The sequence below is a fragment of the Emydura macquarii genome, unplaced genomic scaffold, assembly GCF_026122565.2.
Source record: "Emydura macquarii macquarii isolate MOO-44397 ecotype Brisbane River unplaced genomic scaffold, CSIRO-AGI_Emac_v2 contig_3470, whole genome shotgun sequence".
NCBI lineage: Eukaryota > Metazoa > Chordata > Testudines > Chelidae > Emydura > Emydura macquarii.
The window spans coordinates 210,724-233,873 of NW_027133607.1; the positions used below are offsets into that span (position 1 = coordinate 210,724).

General features: G+C 42.7%; 1 protein-coding gene across 1 annotated transcript in view; it reads right to left on the bottom strand.

Moving 5' to 3' along the window:
• Positions 1-23,150, bottom strand: part of CAMK1D (calcium/calmodulin dependent protein kinase ID) — a 298,770-nt gene that overhangs the window by 18,089 nt on the left and 257,531 nt on the right. The window contains exon 6 of the mRNA XM_067534910.1: positions 12,843-12,918. Within this exon, the coding sequence (XP_067391011.1) occupies positions 12,843-12,918 (76 nt within the window). The remainder of the gene's footprint in view (positions 1-12,842; positions 12,919-23,150) is intronic.

Below are 23,150 nucleotides of genomic sequence, written 5' to 3' on the forward strand. Positions count from 1 at the left end.
CGATTCCAATTAGGTGATTCACAAGCAACCCTTAGGCAGTGGGGTCAGAGTTCAACAGGACATTGATTGCAGAACCATTCTACCCACGGCTGCTCCTCTCTGGCCTGGTGGCTAACTATTTACAGGTACAATGGAATGGAAAGCACTGGGAGAAGAGAACCCTTACAGAGCAAGAGGCGATGGATTCCAGCTGACCGTCACAGGCGGTAAGAAGGAACTGAGGAGGCTGAAGGTCAGCAGGGCCCTATATAGGACACTGGGGACGCGCAACTACAGTGGGCTCCAGAGCGAACCCTATAGGTACCACTGGGGGACAAACTTCCTGTTTATTATGTTCATGTGTTATGTGTGTAATGGAAGTTATGGATATGTTTTATCTGTATTTCAATTTGTATTGTTTCTGGGTGACACCCCAGACAGAATGGCTCCAGCACTAGCCTGCTTAATGGCCCATTAAGGAAACTCACAGATACAATGGGCCCAGGGGGAGAAGCCAAGGATATACCTGATGAGTCACCAGGACTTACTCATGTGACCCTGGACTCCATCTTATTCCTGTAAATTTCCACAAGCAGCATGGCAAAGGCCAAGGGACATAAAAGGCAGCTGTACCATATCCATTTTTTCTTCAGTCTTCACCTACCTCTGGATCAACTCCTCTACAACTGAACTGAACTTAAGCTGTGAAACAAAGGACTGAGACCCATCCAGGTACTGGATGTACACCAGAGAGACTATACGAGTCTGCAAACTCCACATTTCTACTCGAAACCTGATATATATGGATTTTTCAAATCAATTGTATGTAACTGATTGCTTTAATCATTTAACACTTCTCCTATAGTTTGTTTCTTTCCTTTTATAATAAACCTTTCATTTTAATTACTAAAGGATTGGCTGGAAGCGTGGTATTTTGGTATGATCCAAACTTATATTGATCTGGTGATGTGGCTGACCCTTTCGGGTCAGGAGAAACTTTTTGGTAAAGAGCGTATAGTTTTAAATAACTGATCTCTTTATCGGACCTAGTGGCTGATTGGGAGCCAGAGACTGAAATGCAGTAAAGGGGGCTGTGTGTATTTTATTTTAGCTTCTTGATGACCAGTGTGGAGAATCAGAAGCACTGTTTGTGGCTGGTTGGGAAGTCTGACTTCAATGTCACCCACCAGTGCTGGGAGAATCTGCTCTCCTTTTGCAGCCTGCCCTGACCTTGGCATTTTCAGGTGGCTACCCTAGGCATGGACAGGTACACGAAGCATAAATTTGTTAATTAAGAATGTAGATTTAAGTGATACTAAGCAAGAGAAAAAGAGACAGGTCTGGTTACAAACAAACCAAAAATAACACATTTTCTAGTGACTGAAAGGTAACTTTAGCAAGCTACAATCTTTCCCTAAGCAGCTTTCTCACTTACATTAAGCTATCAGAATCTCCAGACTTTGAGGCAGGAGGATCCACCGTTCACAGAATCAAAGGGAGTTTATCCCTTTGCTATCAAGCGATGGATGTCAACACAGCATTTTGCTTTTCCTTATATTTCCCCAAACTCATTGTTTTGTCCCCAGAGTCAAGATGACCTCCTGATATTTTTCTCTTCCTATGCACTTCCCATTCTCCTGTTGACTCTTACGTAAATGGAGCTTCGACTGTTTTGGTTCTACAATGTTTAATTTCGCTGGTGACAGGGAAATAGCTGCCTTGCCTCTTGTCTGAGAGAAAACCTGTTTCTCTCTTTGTTTAGCCACAGACTTTAAAGCATAATATCAGTGAGTATCCATAATTCCTCATATAATGTTAATACATGCACTTCACAGTGATATTAATCACCAATGTGTCACCGGCTTTCATAAAAGACCTTACTCGATACACCTTTATAGCACAATGATATTGTATGCCATCAATTGATTCAATTGCTTATTCTTTGGTGTTCAGACCCCTTTGGGGTGTCTGGATCCTGACTGTAACAGCTTCTGCCAGGAATGATGTTGCCTCCTAATACGTGTGACCTCACTAAGGAGAAAGGTAATTCACTCAGACTAGTCCGCTCCAGTTCTGGACAGCTAATCAATACAGAAGCAGAGTGCATGGCATGCTGGAATGAACTTGAAATGCACCCCCAATTTTTTTGAACCTTGACATTAAGGCTGCAGATGAGTTGACCCATTCCACAAAAAATGATCCTGGCTAATTCACTGTCAACAAAGTCCACAGAGTCGTAAAGAAGCTTAAGGGAAATAAGAAGGCAGGAATCTGTGGATTTCCTGCAGAACTGTTAAGAAGTGATAGACCAGCTATTCTTTTGAATGGCTGCACATGCTGTTCAATATCAGCTGGAGAACAGAGTCCGTCCCGTCTGACTGGCGAAAAGGCATTATCTTTCTGCTTTGGAAACAAAGGCAGCAAATGAGACTATTGCAACTATCACAGCATTACTCTTTTGTCCTTCCCAGAGAAAGTTTTTGCTTCGGACTTGCTGGCCTAAGCTGCTGATATCTCAAGGAGAAAGAGAAGACCACAACAAGCTGGCTTTACTCTTGGCCGTCCCAGGACACAGCAAATCTTCACAGTGCGGCAGCTCATCAAAAAGGCATGAGAATTCAAGCACCCGATTACACTTCACTTCAGTGAAGTTGGTGTGAATTTTCTTCCATAAACCTATCTGCTACAGAATTGATATAATATTTTCCTAAGGTTTTCTTAAACCCACGGTTGATCAACCTCAACAAAGCATTTAATTCAAGAGAGTCAGCCATTGTAAACAGACTAAGGATTTAGCTGAAACATTACTTTGTAGCAACAACAGGAGTAAGTGAAAAAAATCTGTAAGATATAAAATATTCATGTTATTTATAATACATAGTCAGGTTCTTGCCTTTGAGGTTATTTGAACTCACTTAACACACAGAGTAAAATTATCAATATTTTGTTCACTCTGAAGATTCAGTCTGCTTTATTGATATTTTATATACTGGTCCAGATCCTGATCTCTGACACAGCAGAATAAATCCAGACTAACTCCATGGGAATTTGTAATGTTACTCTGGATTTACTGTGATATAACTGAAGTTGAAATCTGGCCTTTTATCTTTCAAAGCCGATGTGTCCCACCTCAGACAGCCCTCCTTACCATGTGTCCCATTTGGGCAAATGCCCTTATCAAAAGCTGATGTTTTCACACCAGCCAAACACTTACATTTAAATCAAGATTGGATGTGTTTCTAGAAGACATGCTCTAACTCAGCTACAAGTTATTGGGCTCAATGCAGGAATCACTGAGTGAAATTCCATGGCTTATGTTATGCAGGAGGTTAGACTAGATGATAACCGTCTTTGCAATCTATGCATCTAAATAAGACCTAAAATGCCACATGCCTGATTAATGAAAACATAAAATAAAAATAATTCTGACAACTGGGATAAAGCTCAATAGTTACTCAACCCTATGACTGCTGAAGAATGTTAACATAACATACATGATTATGCCAAATATCAAACCTCAGCGCCCACAGTCACAGGGACTGATCATGTCCCCACAATCTGCACATGGAGACAATGCTATTCAGCCCGAATACCATTATGGTTATCTTGCCGGTGCAGCTACTTTCAGGTGTAGAGATCTGGCTACAAAGGAACCTACCCAGTTTCACTCTTCAGAAAAGAGTAGTTAAAACTTCAACACAGAAAGGAAACGTTCTAAAATTCTAGCCTCTCTCTATGTGCGATCTCTACTCTGTAACCTTTCCATGGGGAAGGCTCACTTTGCTGGCTACACTCTACGGATATGCAGTGAAGTTGTGGCTGTGTCAGTCCCAGGATATTGAAGAGACAAGGTGAGTGAGGTAGTATCTTTTATTGGATCAACTTCTGTTGTCTCTCTCACCTACAGAAGTTGACCAATAAAAGATAATACCTCACCCATCTTGATGCACTGAGGGTGACATTTTCAAAAGCGCTGAAGAGATTTGTGAAGGCACAAGGGTGTTTCCCTGAGGTACTGGAATATTGGGAACGAGGAGTGAAGATCTATATGGTCAGGGAATGACTGGGAGGGAAATGTAAATTTATGAATGGCTCATTTGCTACCCGTGGGTTATATTGAATCATATTGCTGCACTGCAGGTAGTAGAGCTGCTTATTTAGATAAAATGTATATACATTTTCACATAAAATTATTTATATAAAATTTCAGCAATTAAAAAAAATCTATTTATTTATTTATTTATTTATTGTTTTAACCAGTCTACAGGGTGGTCAAAATATTTCACTCTTGCCGTGGGTGGGATCTGATCCCGAGATCTGGATAGAAGAGGCTCCATAGCCCTTGGCCAATCTCCTGCATTTCCCAGCATCCTCCTTAAAAAACAAACAAAAAAAATGTCCTGAGGAAATTACAAGCTCTGGCTCTTGTGGTTTGCGTGTTCCTTCCTGTTTCAGTGAGCAGGCATGTGCATGTCCTGTCAGGCTGCTCTAGGGAGAGTAATAACTCATTTAAAATGTACGGTCTATTGATTACTTTGGCTGAGGTACAGGAGCACCAGTTAAGTTTACAGACGTTTATGGCTGAAAAATGTTTCATCTTCAGATAATTGCAGGGGCAGATGGTGGCAGTTAAACACTGCCCTGTGCTGGGGAGTGGTACAGGAACATGTGCCCAAGCAAGAACTCAAGGAGGGATTCTCCCTCAGGAGGAGCAGTTCTTCCCAGAGCTGCTCCAGGAGCGAGGGCATGTGCTGCACCATCTTCTAGACTAGAGGAATGTGCTCCATTTTCTGCATCTGGCCAGTTCTGCTGGCAGGCCAAAATGGAGTCTACTCTCCACTCCATTTGGATATTTGTATATTCCTCTCGTCACAGGTGCAAGAACAAGCTCTTGCTCTAGCTGACTAGCTATTATTAACTAGCCCTGACATTAACACTTTTTTAAGGTCTCCTACCATGTGCAGTGCAACATAACCTGCTAATTGATGAAATGGCATATAGGGAAACTGTTAAAGTTGAACATAGGGCAGTGTCTGTATCTGGTTGGCAGTGTTCACCTGAAACACCCCACCATATTAGCAGTTTCCTCCTGAGAAAGTAGTAAGTGGGTTCTGCCAACTCACTGAGCCAGGTGATTCAGTACCTCTACCTGGATACATAGGAGATGGCAGCAATTTTCTAGGGAAAGATGATATAGGGTGTGGCAGGGCAGTCTTGAGAGAGGAATCCCAGAAGCCAAGCATGGGGAGAAGATGTGAACAGAATTTTAAGTCATCTTATTGTTAATTTGTTTAATAGATCCAGAGCCCAGAAAGGGAGATGAGTTTGGATTTTATACAGAGCATGGACTGGCTTTGCAAGCTACGATGGGAAAGGCCCGTGCTCAGAGTCCCAAACTCATCCCACATGCAATTTGTAATGGCAGTAAGTTCTAGTTGCCTTCCACTTTCTGGGCCAAATTCCAAGACCCTTACACAGTTTTTACTTAATTCTTTCTGAGCCCAAATCCCTGTGACTTAGATTTGGCCCGTTGTGAAGTTCCTGTGTGAAAAAAACTGACCTAATTATAAGAGGGTTCTGTTATATTTCTTTAGGTATGTGAATAGTAGAAATAAAATACACAGTCCCTCTCCAATGGGAAAATCCTAGATTGCCCTAGGGGAGTTTCAATCAGCTCTTAGCTGGCATCATTTTCTTGCAGTTTCACCACAGGAATAAGCCCTTTGAGGACTATTTAAGGGTCTTGCCACATCAGAAATAGCAACCAGCTGTTTCTTATATTCTCTCTATGCCTACCATTCCCAGCCTTCCCCAAATGTGCTCCCAACCCATAACCAAATAAATAAATAAAATGGGATGCCAATAAGAGAAAAATAACAGGACATGCAAAAGAGAACCATGTTTTCTGATGTTCTAGGGAAAGTGCTGTAGGGGCCTGCTTAATGTACATATTTCCTTACCTAAACAAAACAAAACAAAAAGCCACACAAGTCCCCGCCCCATAACGGTTGTGATTCCACTTACAGGAGGGGCTCTATGCATCACATGCACATGGTCAGTGTACAGTTTGCAATGCAGGACATACCAGAGTAAGTCATACTCACTCTTTATTGATATAATAGCACATGTTGAAGACTCTGTGTGAGGGGTGTACAAACCCTACACTAGAGAATTAGGGGTTAAAGAGCAGCTCTGGGCCCAGGCGGCTCCACCCAGCAGCACCTGCAAAACCTGACCAAGGGGCTCAAAAGAGGAAGCAAGGAGGCAGTGGAAGGGAGCAAACCTTTGCTCTGAGCTCCAGGGAAGTATTGTCCAGGAGCCCTCGTGGCCTGAGACACGGAAAAACAGACTTGATAGCACCTACAAAGGAGAGACTTGGGAACATCAGAGACTTCATTTGCAATTCTGTAACTTACTCTGTGGGCAGAAGGGCGACTTGGGTAGGAAGTGGTTCCAAGGGCAGCTGTGTAGCACCCCGAAGTGCATAACAGAGCTGCCCACCATTGGGCCCTGGATCGGAGCCCCATGGGGAGGGTGGACCTGGCCTCCTCTAGCCACTCCCAAAAGACGGGACATCAACAGAAGCCTTTACCTCAGTAGAGAGTCCAGCTGGGGAAGACCTTGACTGTTCAAGGGCCCAGACCACCGAAGTGCCCATAATAAGGTGAAAGTCCTGAAGTCCTTGGGGAAGTGGAAGGACAGGATTATAACTGAAAAGGGGTGACGGCCTGCTGTCCCCAAGGCATCACTGGGGTGTGTGTTCCACTTTTACACTCTGTAAGGGGTGGAGGTAAATTAGTAAGACCTGGGGCACACCGATCTGACTTTGAGGCGATGCCCTGTATGGGAAGATGTCCAAGTGTAATTTATTGTTGGAATATATGTATTTTTCTCATTTTGAGCACAGACACTCATTCTGGCTGACACTGCTGCCTCTAATTGTACTGTATGGCTCTCCAGGGCACAATACTATGGAGAACAGTGAGCACATTAACAAGGATAATGAAGCTACTGGAGGATTGATATTAGATTGTATTTTCCCAGGGTTTCTCTCTAGCATCCTGGCCAGTCCATAGATAACCACATTTTGCCTTCACTAATTCCCCCTGCAGTGTCAATTGGGTATGTTGTTGTTGGTTTTCTCTCCTAGGCTGTTGGGTAGTGATGCTGGGTACTGCTAATGCTGCCACAATTCTCTCTGTGTGGGCTGCGTGTCAGTGGTAGTGAGAATTATTTCCTGCATATCAGGCTGTTACATTTGGGAAAATGTCAAGATACAGAGTGATATAATGTACATTATTAGTATCATTTCATGCACATCTACATCAAAGTAAAAAACAACCCAGCAATGGAGACGGTAAGGTGTCTGGGAAAGGGACTGCCTTATTTCTACACGTCATTGTTGCTTAACAAATAATGATAGGAAAACACTAAAGATGCTACTCTATCAGTGATTAGAACTACAAAAGAATTCAAGGCAGAATATGACAAAACAAACACAGAAGGGGCATGATTTGTTAAATATAAATAATCAGAGGCTCAAGCAGAACATGCTGCAGTTCAGGGCTCTTTTCAACTTTATAATCCAATTTTCTATGTTTTGCTTCCATTAACTTAATCTTTGCCTCACACAGGAATCTGAGAGACCAGAATTTTCGCCACCTAGCATTCATGTGATAGGAATTTGATAAAGTCTCTCACTCTTTTTTTATTAAACTCAACACATACCAAAACCACTTTCTCACCAACGGGAAGCTGAGCCCACCAATGAGGGTATGTCTAAACTGCCGGTGGCACCGCTGGCAGTGCAGGATCGATTTTGCAGATTCGACTGAGTGGCAGTGAAGACTTGCTCAATCAAACCCGGAAGTCAACTCTGTTAATCCAGCCTGGCAAGAAGCTTAGTGCTGCGTCGACAGGAGGGCATCTCCCATCAGTGCAGTGCAGCGGAGACACCATGGTAAGTAGATGTTAGGAAGTCGACGGGAGATACGCACATTACTGTACTTAGCTTGCGTACCTCCCGCCGACTGCCGCCGAAATCTGCGGCCACTGTAAACCAGGCCTGAAGCTATTTTGAACTGAAAAAATGTTACAACTGGAATAACAGGAAGTTTAAAGCTGCTAAAATTAGTTCTTGTGAGTAATGACTTCTTATGTAAAATGAGTTTTTGATAAAAACTCCATTTCTGCAGATGCTGCAGATGCTCCATTTCTGGAAGCTGGCTGTGATTAAAAAGAAGCATTAGTGGCTGACACTGAAAGAAGGGCAGTATTTCCTAAGACATCTTCACATACGAGGTTTACATTTTTCTGTGTGTTTATGATCTATTATACAGTCAAATATTAATCAAAAATAGCAAAGTATCAGAAATAGTTTGTTTTCTCAATATCATAAGCCCAAGACTATCCTGGGAGAGTGTCTTTTCTGGTCAGATGTAGTTAAATCACTAACAGTAACAATATTTTTAAACATTTTTTCTTTTATGCCCTGCTTCTGACTTGGGTTCCCCTAAACTATTATATTTTAAAATGCAACGACAGTGGCATGCTAAGAGGAACTAAGCTCTGTTAAATGTTTTCTATTCTGCACAGAAATCACTTTGAATCGCACCCACTCAACATACACACAGTCTGAAACTAAAAGCCTAGTTTGTTAAGCATGTATTGGTTTCACCTTCATCCACTGGAACTTTTTAACCAAGATACAGTAGCATTCTCTGCCTCGTTGAGAGAGTAGTTTTGGAAGTGTGAGCGAATAATGCAAGTATAAAGTTAGACACAGTTTCTCATCTCAGGCCAATTATTATCTTATCTGAAGATTCTAAGCTAGTTGTTCTCTCTCCATCCAGTCTAGGTATTAATACTGTGCCCATCAATGTGGTATGAAAAAATCAGCAGGACTATTTACTACCCAGATTGGGAGGGAATCCCATTCTCCTGTTCACCAAACATGTATCATTGGCTAAATTCAATCATTGGGGGGGCTTCCACTTTCTTTCAAAGCATCAGATATTGGCTATCACTGGAGATGGGATATCTGAATAATGGTGTGGCAAATATATTATGTCATAGCTGGTATGGCAAACAATTATAGATTTTTAATGTATATAATAAAAATTAGATTCCTGTTAGATATACAATCCAGAAGCCTTAAAATTCCATCTGTTCTTATAGGACCTCATTGTTATTCATTGGATTTCATCCTGCTGGGCAGGGAATTCCCTATAAGGTAGATGGAATTTTAAGCCTTCAGAGCAGTACGTGAATCTTTTTTGAAAAACACAAGCACAAATTGATTTTGAAAACAAATAGGAGATATTACTGCATTGATGCCAGCAAAAAACATAGCTTCACTGGTGTGAAAAGAGTGTATACTGGGAACATTGCTTGAGCCATGTCTCAAGGGAAGGATCGAAAGCTTCCATGTGATAGTTATACACAAATCACTGGGAGGATGAATTTCATAACCAAATGCTACGGGGTACACTGTTGATCATCTTCACAAGCTCAGCTCCCATCTCCAGACACAGCTAATAATAAAACAGGGATATTAGGGAGTTTAAAAGCAAACTAGCAAAACTTCCGCAGCAAAAAGCTTTTGATTGCATGCGCCACGGATGAATGGACCTGAGGATGTGGCTAGAATATGGGCTAATTTTATCTCTGCATACCCAGGCAGTACTAGCCAGGCCTGCTTGTGTGCAGCCATATCAACACATAAGTATCTCTCTGGTGAAAACTCTATGCTGAACTGCAACTGGGAAAGAAAAGCTAGTAATGGCCAAACCTGAGGGTGGGGGAAAACACTACTGTTTCCTACCATCTAGCAACTGAGGCAGGCTGAAGTACCATGCTTACAACAGGCAGGACTGAGGCTTGAGTTAGAAATGGATAGGGAAACCTTGCTAGACTGTCTCTCTATTGCTAACCCAAAAACTCAAAGCTTAAGGAAAACACATGAGAAGGAGAGCTTCACTCAGCAATGTGCCTGGGCCCTCCAGCCCCATATTTGCAGCTGTTAGATAGCAGGTGTTGGGGGCAGCAAACACCACTCCTTTTTAAAGGAGTATTAGCAAGTAATGGGGTCCTGAGTGATTCCTGAATTATATCATATATGTGCATCCTGCCCCAGAAAAGCTCTGCTCCCTGTTCTTCCAGTGCTCCTGAGACTGCAAAAGGCAGGATTTGTCTCCAAGGATTTAGCAGTGCCAATTGCTTTGATTCTCTCTGCAAAATTCTTTTGCCTACTTCTGTTGTTAAAACATGCTCTGAGGAAAATCCAGCACTCTGCGATGTTTTTAGACCAGAACATTGCAGACACTCAAGCAGAACAGACAAAGAGTCAGAAATCTGACATTATTGGGGATTTTTTATTGTTGTTGTTAAAGAAAAACCCTGCAGTATACTTTTGTTTTTTAAAAAAATAAACAGCTATTTGGGTGGCACTGGGGAAAACAAGCCATAAAATTTATACTCAGGACTAAAATAAAATGCAGTTGACGGACAAACAATATGCACCGTGCGAAAATGGATAATGCATTAATTAAATGGTGTGCTGACGAAAAGAGCTGTGCCGCGTTATCCAGAAGTTATTCATGTTGACAGGCCATCAAATGTTTACACAAAGGAAAAAGGAACAAAGTAGGAACAAATTCATGCGGTTGCACTTCAGTCGCTTTTTGCTGCAAACTTGTTTGACTGTGACATTTGTATAAAATGAAAAAATATAACTGGAACTATAAGCATCAAGAGATCTAACTTTGCTTCTGTTATACTTAGTAGCAACACAGCTGTTCCCTGTTTGTGTACAAAGAGAACAAGTTTGTCATGTTAGCTGTGCCCTCTAGCCTATCTGAACCAGCCTATTGTAGCAGCTTAATAAACTTGTTTCAAGAAACTACATATGGTACAAATGCCCACGGATGTAAAGAATCTAATGCTGCAGACAATATACATAATTATTATCTAAATCACATACACCTACAGGGAGTTGGGCCCAGAATGCTGGCATTTATAATTCGACATTCATCACTTGAGCTGAAGGGAATCTCCCATAGATAATGCAAGCAGCAGGTCCCTTGTCTTCCCTGCAGGCCAACCACATTCATATATACACAGCAAGTTTCAGCAGATGCCCACTGATACCCAGCACTGTTATAGGCACACTTTCCTAGACAGCAGGAAGGTACCATTGCATCACCTTATCCCTGTGACCAGGGGTTCCCAGACACTTTTCATCTGGACTCCTATATCCTTTCACTTTTTGATGATGACAAAGAAAGGATGACCATGGAGCTAACACGCCCCTTCCCCTTCAAATGCTGAGGGTACCTACAAAGCCATGCAACACTTCTGCACCTCTTCCTCAGAAAGACTTGTTATGGGCTTCCCAATATAATCTTCCTAAAATGTCGCATCTAGTGGTAGCGTCCTGCTTTGGCCTGTGTGGTGTTGGGAGTCTATTTCCCAAGCCTACCATCACAGTCCCCAAGCAGGTGCAGCACCACAGATGTAGTGGAAATGGTGGGCTACATTCTGAGTGGTCTTATCTCCTATGCAACACCATTACAATCGGTGGGGTTGCATAAGGTATCAGCAAGTGCAGGATTTGGTCCAGTGTGCTCAGCTCTTGTGCATGATGGGAACAGTTTTTATTACTCAGCAACATTCCTTACGGCTCCACAAAGTAGCATCATTTATGGGTTCCAGTTTCAAAATACACAAAAGGCCTGGTCCTACAATCCTTACTTGTGCAACTAATCCTTACTCAGTTGAATAGTGACACTAAAGTCAATGGGACTAGTTATATGAGCAAGGATTTAGTTCCAAATATAGTAAATGACACTCAATAAAACCAGATTATGCAAATTTTAGCTCATATCCACCAAGGGGAATTGATCATGGAAGGGATTAGAGCTGTCTGGGAAATAATCTCCTGATCCCACAAAAAATTCTAATGAAAATTTTTCATTTTTACTGAAATTATTCCCTGAAGATCCAGAAACTGAACATCTGTTGACTGCTGAAAACAAAAGAAATGTTAGTTTTGTGGATTTTATTGATTTTCAACAAAAACAGAAATTTCTATTTAGTAAAAAAGTCATTTTCCATTTCAAAAATAGTTCAGATGGAAAATTTTCAACCAGCTCTAGGAGATACGCTTCTTTCTGTGCTGGGAGATGAAAGCGCACTGAGTATCGGGCTATCTCCACCTCCATTCCATTCCCTTCTCTGTCATTAGAGACCAGTTCTTTTCCCATTCAGCTTGCAAAAAGGGATACATCATCTGGCATTGCGAACTGAGGTGGAAAGACTTCCTGAGAATCCCCTAGGAGGTACTGATGCAACCATCTATTCCTGATGTCTGGGTAAGCGGGTGTGGGTGTGCATGTGAGTGTGTTACACCTTTACATAGCACTAAAACTCAAACACAGGAATGATGGTAATAACAACAACATATAGTGTTAAGCCAGACAGCAGTTATTAGCAATATAAATGTAGCTGACCACATCGCAAATCATCTTTGAAAATGTGCTACTGTAACCCATTGGCAAGTACATTACAGGTCCCCCCGTGCCTGATCCGTGCCGCAGAGTATGAGTCTGCTACAGTGCCACCTACAGAGCCTTAGCTCTTCACTTCAAGCTGAAATTCCTCTCACTTTTAGCTCTGGAGGAATATGATTCAATCCCCAGTGTGCAGGCCAAGACAGCAGCCTTCCCATAACACGGGACTTGTCCAGGATTCCAAGTGCTGTGGACTCAAGACACTTGGGGTGAGCTTCCCTCGATCAGAGGAAGAATATACACAGGTCAGTGTGTGTTACAGATCCTGTGCTTAGAAAATTAACAGATACTTACAAAATGTATGCGATTACTCCAATAGACCAACAATCCACTGCTTTGCTGTAGGGTTTCTGGGCCAGAACTTCAGGAGCTGGAAAAATAAAGTCTTACAGTTAAATGTAACCAGACCAAAAATTGTGCATGTTGCCAACATGTAGGACTCTGCAGTCATTCATGGTACCTAGATTCCATTGGCCAACATAAGAACGTAAGAATGGCCATACTGGGTCAGACCAATGGTCCATCTAGCCCAATATCCTGTCTTCCAGTAGTGGCTAATCCCAGGTGCTTCAGAGGGAATGAACAGAACAGGCAATCATCAGGTGATTCATCCCCTGTCATCCACTCCCAGCTTCTGCCAAACAGAGGCTAGGGACAGTCAGAGCATGGGGTTGCATCCTTGACCATCTTGGCTAATAGTCATTGATGGACCTATCCTCCATGAACTTATCTAGTTCTTTTTTTGCACCGTTATAGTTTTGGCCTTCACAACATCTCCTCGCCCAATTTTGTGTAGTGCCCATTATTTTCTTTGGGAGCTGAGAATACACTGACTTGTTCCCTTTCTCCCAGACTCAGGCCTCATATTAAGAAGCCAAACTAGAAAGTTTTAAAGTGTATTATTGAAAGAAAATTGTGAATCTGAATGCTGAGTTAGCTCATCATCTTTTGACAGAGATTAGAGGACTGACAACAAAAACAAGCACATAAAAAAAAAAAAAAAAAGAGTCAGGCCACGGGGCCATCAGCTTCCCGTCAAAAGAACTTTTGGTAACGTGAAGAAAAACAAGACAGTGTTGCACAATTGCTCAGATGTACATTTACAACTTGGCAGCTCTGCGGCATTATGCTATCAAATGGAAGATTTCAGGAAGCAACTCAAATCGAGTGCAGTGTGTCACTGAATTGATATGCTAAGTCTCCAGGAGAGGGATGAGAGCTAGACAGCTGTCACCATACCTCCTACCACCTACTTAATGAAGCATCATGGTTGTCAGAGTCAGATGAAGCCACTTGCCCTTCTGTCTCAGGGAGCAGAGGGACCACAGTAATGGAGTGAAACAAAAAGAGCTGGGAATTAGAGCTAAACATACACACAAAGGAACGAAGTCTCATTTGCATCTAAAACTGCTACCCATTATATCTCGAGTTCCCCTGGAAGATGAAGGTTGAACATTTATTCAAATGCTTGTGGTTTGGTTTTGTTTTTTAATTACTGAAATTTAAAATTGCACATTTACTACATGAAAGCCTGGAGAATTACGTCTGTGCTGGTAGCTTTCATTTGCAAATGCTTACCACTGAATTGTAAACCCCATGACCCTAATCTTTTCCATGTAAAGAAGCTTTTGAATTTTCAAAGCAAAATGCCCATAGTAATGCAAAAACCATTGCTCATGATATTTATGACGCTGACCTGCCGTGTTGAGTTTAAAAGCATTGAGTTTTCTCATGAGTACTTAAGAGTTTAAGGGCCAGGTTCTGCCACAACTATTCAAGCTGAGTAGTACTTTACTCTGCAGGTAATCCTACTGACGTCAATGAGACTACTCCAAGAGAAAGGGCCCACTTAATGTGAGCCAGTGCATCAGTCTGGCCCCTTGCAGTACATAATGCAGTGCCTTTACAGAGTGCCTTGATAAAGATTTCCTGCTGCAAAGAGCTAACCGTCTAAATCAGACAAGGCAAAGGAACACAGGACAAAGTTTCTGGAGGAGGAGGGAGTAGAAGTTATTAATGAGGAGGGGCTGCATGGATGGGAGTGTACAAGGAGGGATTTAAGGAGGGCAAAGAACTTAGCGTCAAACCGTCTATCATACTGCCCTCTATATAAGATACAGTATCTTTGCTCTCGTTTATCAAGAGTAGGCTTCAGAGATGTAAAGAGAGATGACTGGAAGGAGTCTAAGGGGAAATGAGAGCAGAGAGATGGCTGGAAGTGAGATTATGGAGGGCCTTGCAGGTTAGGATGAATTAAACTTCACACAGCCCGTGACGTAGGGCAAATATTATGCCTACTTTAGAGAGAGAGGAAGAACAGCCTACCAGACTTCGGCCACGATAAAAATAACAAATGATAATCCACTTCTGTTCAAATCTGATTAACAATGTGTTAGCACATATGCTGGACAATGCTTTCCATCTTCAAACACAAACTTTACTGAACTCTCATGCATGCCTGTGAGGTAGGCCAGTGTTCTCACCTCATTTTATAGAGGGGGAAACTAGATCCAGAGAAGTTAAGGGACTTGCCCTGTACCCTGAAGGGAGTCAGTTTCAGAACAAGGATTAGAACTCAAGAGGTTCCTGGTGCCCAATCCTGTGCACTGAGAACATATGCTTCAATATTTATGACAATGAAATATATTAACAATGGACTTTCTCCTCCTCCTCTTACAGTCAGTGACAAAGCAGCCACTGACTTTAATGGGCGCAGGCTCTGGCTCATGTCAATAATAACATTAACAATAAGTTCAGGCTCTGATCCTGCAATTGACTCTGCATGGGCAGATCCTGAAGTTCAGTGGGACTCCATGTAGTGCAAAGTTCCACCTACATAGTTCCTTTTGCAGGACTGGAGCCATAGTCCCCTTCCTCAGTTTGTACCACTCATGCCTCTCAAATGCCTGTGAAGTACCGTACTTTTCCTTTTAGGTTCCTCTCTGCACTGGGGGCCCAATCTGTCTAGAGCCTCCTGCAACAAGATGCGAAGCACATCACAAGACCATACCCTAGGTGAGCATGACTGCAATATTTCGTCTGCATCTTTTGCAGGATGGTGGTTTCTAAAGCAGAAGACCAGGGACCCTAAAGAATGCTAAAGTAGCATGGCTATCGGTTTTTGTTGCAGAGGGCAACAATTCAGCAATTAAGGCAGGGACATGTGAGCAAAACAAGGCAAGAACAGTGACCCAATCTGTCTTTGATGCACATTGACAGGAATGCCACACTCGCATCTGAGGACAGGATTTGCGATAAAAGCAGGGGTGGGCACATATTCTATCTATGGCACTTATATGCATTCGTTACCCTACACACCCTACCTTACACACCACTGCCCTACACTGTAATATATTTATCCTCATAACGCCCCCGGGAGTAGGAACTGAAGAACAGAGGTAGTAAATGACTAACCCAAGTCACACAGGAAGTCCATGGCAGAGCAAAGAATTAAACCCAGGTCTTCCGAGTGCCTGGATAGTGCCCCAACCCCTGGGCCAACCTTCCTCTCCAGGCCAGACCAGACCCCACAATGATCAAAATGCTGGGGGGGGAGACACTAGGGCAGTGGAATTCTGAAAGCAACTGATGTGTTCAGTGATCTGAAGGGCCAAGTCAGAGAAAGCTCTTCCTTATGTTGCTCCGAGGGGCAAAAGCAACAATTGTGATTAAAAAAGAGGCTACTGGTGCTACACAGTAAAACAAGACAAGTGGCTGAGGAGAAACTGAGGGTAGGGAGAATGAAATTAACAAGTGGGGAAGAATTTACTCCTTTTTTCTGTAGGACTAATTCAGTGAAACATATGTGATGGGTTACTTATTATAGCAAAAAGCCCTACTCACTTCCATCAAGGACCACGGGGAGCTGCTATTTTCTAAAGGTTTACACACTGATGGGAATTAGGGGTTTTCAGCTTAAATTTCCATGAAGCCAAGGCCTGTATAATGGCCCCAGGGAACAGCAGGCTGGACAGCAGCTTCCATCACCACAACCCTCCCTGGAGTCCCCAGGAATCATTGAGGACACTAGGCTGCCCGTGGGAAGTAGCAATGGGAAGAGCTTAAAGCCCACAGAGCATTCCTCCACTCTTCCAGCAGCAGAATTCAGAGCAGGAGGCCATGTAATGTATATGTTACACGCCAGCCAGTGAGATGTAATCAGAACCCCAAACATACCTTTAGGATTGTTTTTATTTACAGCTACTGTCTGACTAACTGGCTGTTCTCCTCTCATCCCTCTGTCTCCTGTGTTCAGTTTGCTACCAGCTCGGACATTCCCCTCCCACGTTCTCTTCTTCTTTTCTCCTCTCCTCTCCTACTTTTTCTGTCATCCTGCTCCATTCTTCTTTCCCTTAGCCTCCTCCTCCCCTACGTATACTCCCCCTTCCGCACCTTCTCCCTCCACCAACCAAAAACTCAGCCTTAATCATAATCCTATTGCTATAAAATAAAACATCTGTTTAAAGAAAAGAGCACCAAGATATGGGCCTAGTCACCAATGCAAACTCGTAATCCATGTCTGCCTCTTCCCCTATCCACTCTCTTGGTGCAGGACTTCATTTTTCTTGTCTCCAGTTATATTATAAGCTCTTTGGGGCAGACTTATTGTTATTTGTATTCATAGATTCACAACGCTTCAGGCCAGAAGTGGCCATCTAATTTGACCTCTTTGCATAACACAGGCCAAAGAACCTCACTCAATAATTTCTGCACCAACTCCATAACTTCTGTTTCAGCGATAACGTATCTTTTAGAAAGATATCCAGTCTTCACTTAAAGACTGCAAGTGACAGAGAATTCATCATGTCCCTAGGTATTGCAGCAGTAACTAAGAGCCCCACAGTCAATGACTAGGCTCCACTGTGGTAGGGACTGTGCAAACACAGAACTAAGAGATGGTCCCTGCTCCAAAGAGCTTACAATCTAAATATCTTTCTTTATATGCCTGTGAAGTGCCTTATATACTTTCAGGCACCATAAAATAATGTGACCCATCCATGCCCAGGGCAGCCACCTGAAAATGCTAAGGTCAGGGCAGGCTGTAAAAGGAGAGCAGATTCTCCCAGCACTGGCGGGTGGCATTGAAGCCAGACGTCCCAACCAGCCACAAACTGCACTTCTGAATCCCCACAGAAGCCAGTATGCAAATGCACACAGCCCCCTTTACTACATTTCAGCTCCAGGCTCCTAAAACAGCACTAGGTCCAGTAAAGAGACCAGTTGTTTAAACTCTATGCTCTTTACTAAAAAGGTTCTCTCTGACCCCAAGGGGTCAGCCACAGTACCAGATCAATATAAGTTTGGATCTTACCTAAAATACCAGGCTGCCAGCCAATCCTTTAGTAACTAAAACTAAAGGTTTATTGTAAATAGAAAGAAATAAACCATAAGAGAAATGTTAAAGGGTCAAAGCAAATCAGATACATACAAATGATTGGAAGTCCATATACATGAGGTTTCTAGAAGAAATGTGGAGTTGCAGGCTTATACAGTTCCTCTGGTATACAGCCAACACCTGGATGGGCCTTAGTCCTTCGGTTCAGTTGCAAGTGAATTGACACAGAGGCAGGTATATGTCAGTAACTGGACAGGAACAAAAGCAAAATGGTTTCTCTGGTTTGATCTTATATACCCTCTGTCCTGGCCATGCGGCCTTGTGGAATGTTATCAGAACTAAAATGGAGTCCAGAGTCACATGGGCAGGTTCGGATGACTCACTGGTGATGCTGGCTTCTCCCCCTGAACCCCTTGCACCTGGGAATGTCTTAATGGGCCATTAAGCAGGCCATCGTTCTGCAGCCATCCTGTTTGAGGTGTGTCTTACATGGCATAGTTTGAAACACAGGTACATCAAATATGTCTATAACTTCCTTTACAAATATAACACATGAACGTAAGTATTGTCATCTGACTTAGCACATTATAACCTTTCTAACAGTACCTGACATGGCATATCTCACATGAATTATTATGATACTGGCATAATAATGTCAACCAATATGACAAATGCTCCCCCCAATCTACCCAGCATGCCAGATGGTCCCTGCTCCAAAGAGCTTACAATCTAAATATCTTTCTTTATATGCCTGTGAAGTGCCTTATATACTTTCAGGCGCTATAAAATAATACTAAGCATTTATGAGCACCTGTGCATGGATTAAAATGCTATACAATAGCCAAATCAAAAATGCTAAAGGCAAAGAAGAGGACCTTATACCATACAGAGCTCTTCACTTCTGGATGTTTCAAATCCAGCCCATATCAGCGGTGACTGCATTACAGCAGATTACTGCATTATCTCAAGGTGTTTGGTAGACAATGGTGTGAAATGAACCGGTATTCTCGTTTAATTTGCAAGCAGACAAACATACATAGCCTAAAAAGCACCACTAGAAATGATGCTCATTGAGACTGCAATTGGCAATCTCCAGAGAGACACTAAAGGAGTGAATAGGCTGAGAGCACAATCTACCTTTTCCCCCCCTCTAAGTAGTCAAATTTAAAGCATGCTGGGAAGGCAGTGAGGGAAGCTTGCATTATTCGCTGCCTGTTCTTCGGATAAACCAAACACTTGACTTTCCAGTCTTGGCTAGTCGGTGTCTTTCACAATTCACTTACCCAAAAAAAATAAAAATAAAAAAAATATGGAAGGTTTGTTCCGAAAAGAGATTTTTAGAAAAGGAACTGGAAAAGTTGCTGGCTTCAGTCCTTCAAAGTGAGTGGTCATACTCTTCACTCGACAGCTAAGAACACACTAATAAGCTCTCAAAAATGCAATAACTGAATGCTGAAGAATAGTAGCAGTTCACGTTTTTGCAAAGAGTTTAGTGCTTGAGACTTGCTATGAAATGTTAAGCCTGCTGAGCATACTGTACAAAGCTAGTTATTAGGGTGTGTTGACAGGACACCACCAGCTCTTCCTGCTAGCTTGAGGGCTGAACGTGGCCCTCATTTGCTCCTTTAATTGTATCTCCTGCTGGCAGTTTTGCCATCCTACAAGAACAAAATATAATGCTATATTATTATAGCATATTATATAAACTGAAAGGAAATGTCACCTTTGTATGTGTGGGGCAGGTTGTGATAATCTCCAGAGAAGGGAAACAAATCGGGGGGAAGAGGAAATTAAAAAATCTAGATATTTATAGGTTGGTTATGGATCCCAGGTCACACAGGAAGTCTGGGGTCAGGGCCCTCACATGGGGGGGGGGGGGGGGGAAGGGTACACTTTACTGGGGCCCAGAGGCCCTGGGGGGGGTCCAGCCCAGGCTGCAACCCCCATTACCATGAGGAAAAAATTGAAGCTAAATTGTAGATCATGCCTGAGGCTATTTATAGAATATAGTGCACGTGCTGATGCTGTCCATCCACTCACAAAGCATCTTCCAGGTATTCTGGAAACATTGGAATGTGCTCTTGAATTAAACTTGACACATGAAGCTCAATCACAAGTAGAAGCACTGAAAAGGTACTTCAGCTCATTTTTATGCCTTTTGATGGCTAGCTTCTGGTACAAAGTTCTTTCAAGTATTGAGGACAGAAACAAGATTTTACAAGCCAGAGGAATCTCTCTTGAATCAGAGATAGCTCTCATTGCTGATATTATTGAAGAAATAAAACAACTTAGAGATCAATGGCCCAAAGTTCTACAGGAAGCATGTCTTGTAGCAGAAAGCATGGGAATTTTGGCACAATTGCCAAAAAAGAGACGAATGAAACAGAAAAGATTTCAAGCCTGAGGAATCATGTTCTATCATCTCTGAAAATGAATCAGAGTCTTTATTCAGAAGGAATGTTTTTGATGCAACTTTGGACAATGTCATCTGCGAATTAGAGCACAGATTCAAAGCAACCAATAACATTTGTTTGACAATCCGTTCAGTCCTAAAATTTTGTTACACTACAGCCTGGGGAACTGTAAGAAGCTTCTAAATGTCTACTTCACAAGTATCCTACAGATCTTTCTGAGACTTTTCCTTGTGAAACGTTGCACCTGAAAAAAATCTTCAAGTCTACTTTTGGAAAAGAATATGAACTACCCCCATGTAAATGAGATCTACAAAAAACACCTGCAACTAATTTTCAGTGAAGTGTGCATATCCCTACAGATTTTTTGCACACTGCCAGTAACTGTGGCAGAAGCTGAAAGAAGTTTCAGCAAGCTAGCACTCATCAAAAACTGCAGGTGTTCTACAATGGGGCAAGAATGGTTAAGCCACGTAGGTATCTTGTCTATTGAGTGTGAACTTGCAAGAGAAATTGACTTTGGGGGGCTAATTCATGATTTTGCAACAAAAAAGACCAGAAAAATTAAGCTTTAAAGTTAATTGACCTAATTATAAAATGTTTGCAGTCACATTGCTCCATTAGAATAAAAAAATCAAGACATTGACAGAATATAATACCTTTATAATGACTAAAAAGTTACAAAATAGTCAGCAAACTTGTAGGACTCTCAAGCTGGGTGTTATGTTAAAAAAAAATAGCAAAGGGGGCATTTTTCGGAAATGTAGAATATGTAACAGTAATTTCAGAATTCAAACGTTTTTCATGACTCATGAGATTGTATGTATGGGATGAGGGATTGTGTATGTGTGTGGGATGGGGCCCGTGTTACAAGTTTATACTGGGCCTGAAAAAATTATGCTTGGGCCCTGTCTGGGGCAGAGCAAGGAACTGAACCCAGAACTTTTAAGTTCCCTACAGTAGGGCACATTTGCATAGTAAGTTGGACTGGCACAAGCATGGTGCATGCCAGGGTTAGGAGTTTAACTGCTAGCTACTTCAATTGGTAGCTATACCAGCACCAATTTCCCTAATTTGGCAGGCCCTAGGGGAAACAAAGGGGAGTTATTGTAACACTCTACAATATAGGAAAAGTGTGAACTCCAAGTGGAGAGAGGAAATATTTACCGTGAGACACAGGGAGTGGTACAACAAAGATTTATGGGATAAGACTTAAATGGAAAACCTGCACTGACTATCAGGAAATACTGCCTGACAGTGAGATGTATTAGGCTGAGGCATAAGTCTCCCCAGCAAAGGGAATTGGCATACGCCTCACTGCTTGGAACTTTTAAAGCCACAAACCCTAGAAAGTGCACTGTAAGGAATGCAACTGTACTGGCAGGCAGATGTGCTGTGTGTCTTTATGGTAAATACAGCCCTTACCTCCGCAGCCGCAAAAGGCCCTAATATAACAGACCTGTATGGTTCTGCGGTACAAGAGAGGTAGCTGGATTCCAAGAGATGACACAAAGGATGGGGCAGGGCAGGGCATTGGTTGACCTAGGGAGGGTCAGGGCTGGAAAACCTTTTACTGCGTGAATCCTTCTTTATAGTGGGGGTATGCAAGAGTGCGTCAGCTACAACAACAATGCAGCATTCACACAGCAGCTGTGCAGCGGCTCTGTAGGCTCGGGAAGATGCCTCTTTCTTCCACCTGCCTATACATCCCTTCAGCATCCAGCGGTGCTGCCCCTTAGCGTAGCTTGCTGAGCACAGCAATATTTGTGAAGAATGATAGCAGTCTACAGCACAGGAGAGGCGCGAACTTCAAAAGGGGAGAGGAAACATTTACTGTGATACACAGGGAGAGGTATGACAAATATCTGAGGGACGGTTCTTTCCAGTTCTTGGTTCTTTCCTATCTGTTGTTACAAAGAAAGCTTTAAGAGGCCAACCTGCAATTTACACAGCTTCAGCCATGACAACATACGAACAATCCCTATTTTCTGTACGTTAATGCACCGGGGGTGCCAGAACATTACCCTGTAACTGGCTACAGTGCCCGAGGAAGCTCTGACGAACGCAGTACTCATGCTTTATTTTTACTTTATTACTCATGTCACTGCCTAAACAACTCCTGGTGTTGTTACTTGCTAATGAGGCTATTCCAAAAGATTTACTGATGTGTTCCAGCATTTGGCTCCAAGAGATACCAAATCACTCAAAAGTAAACTTGGAAATCTATTATTTACTTTCGTGCCTGGGCCTGCTGTCTTATACAAGGCTAAAATAAAATAACAGCTCTGACGTGAGCTGAGATCTCTGCTGGATTTCTGGCAAAGCAGAAATGTGGCGAAATGGCCTTCCAGGAAAGCAGAACAAAGTCCCAAAATGAAGGAAATAAAACAACATGTACCAAGGGCCCGCTCCAATTCCCACTGAAGGAAATTTTCCATGGACTTCAAGAGGAGCTGGATTGGGCCCTAAATTAGTACGGTGAAATTTAGGTCGGATTAATATATGAGAGATAGTTCCTTAGAACTACAGTTCCACGATTCAGCACTCCTGATGTGCTGGGGCGTGCACAGGAATATACATTTGACCTCTTTTGGAGAGACCCGTTCTGTGCCACCCGTGGCACGAGCTTGCTTCCCCCTCCCTGCCCTGCCCCAGGCAGGAGTCCGATCTTCCCTCCCGCCCTGTCCTCACCCTGGCCCCTGCAGGAGCTTGCTCTTCCCTCCCTGCCCCCTCCCTGGGGGCCAGAGGAGAACCTGTGCCCCTGCTTGCCCCCGCTTGAGGCATAATTGAGAAGTGTAGATTAACAGGAAGCAGGTTTAAAACTAACAAAAGGAAGTATTTCTTCACACAACGCAC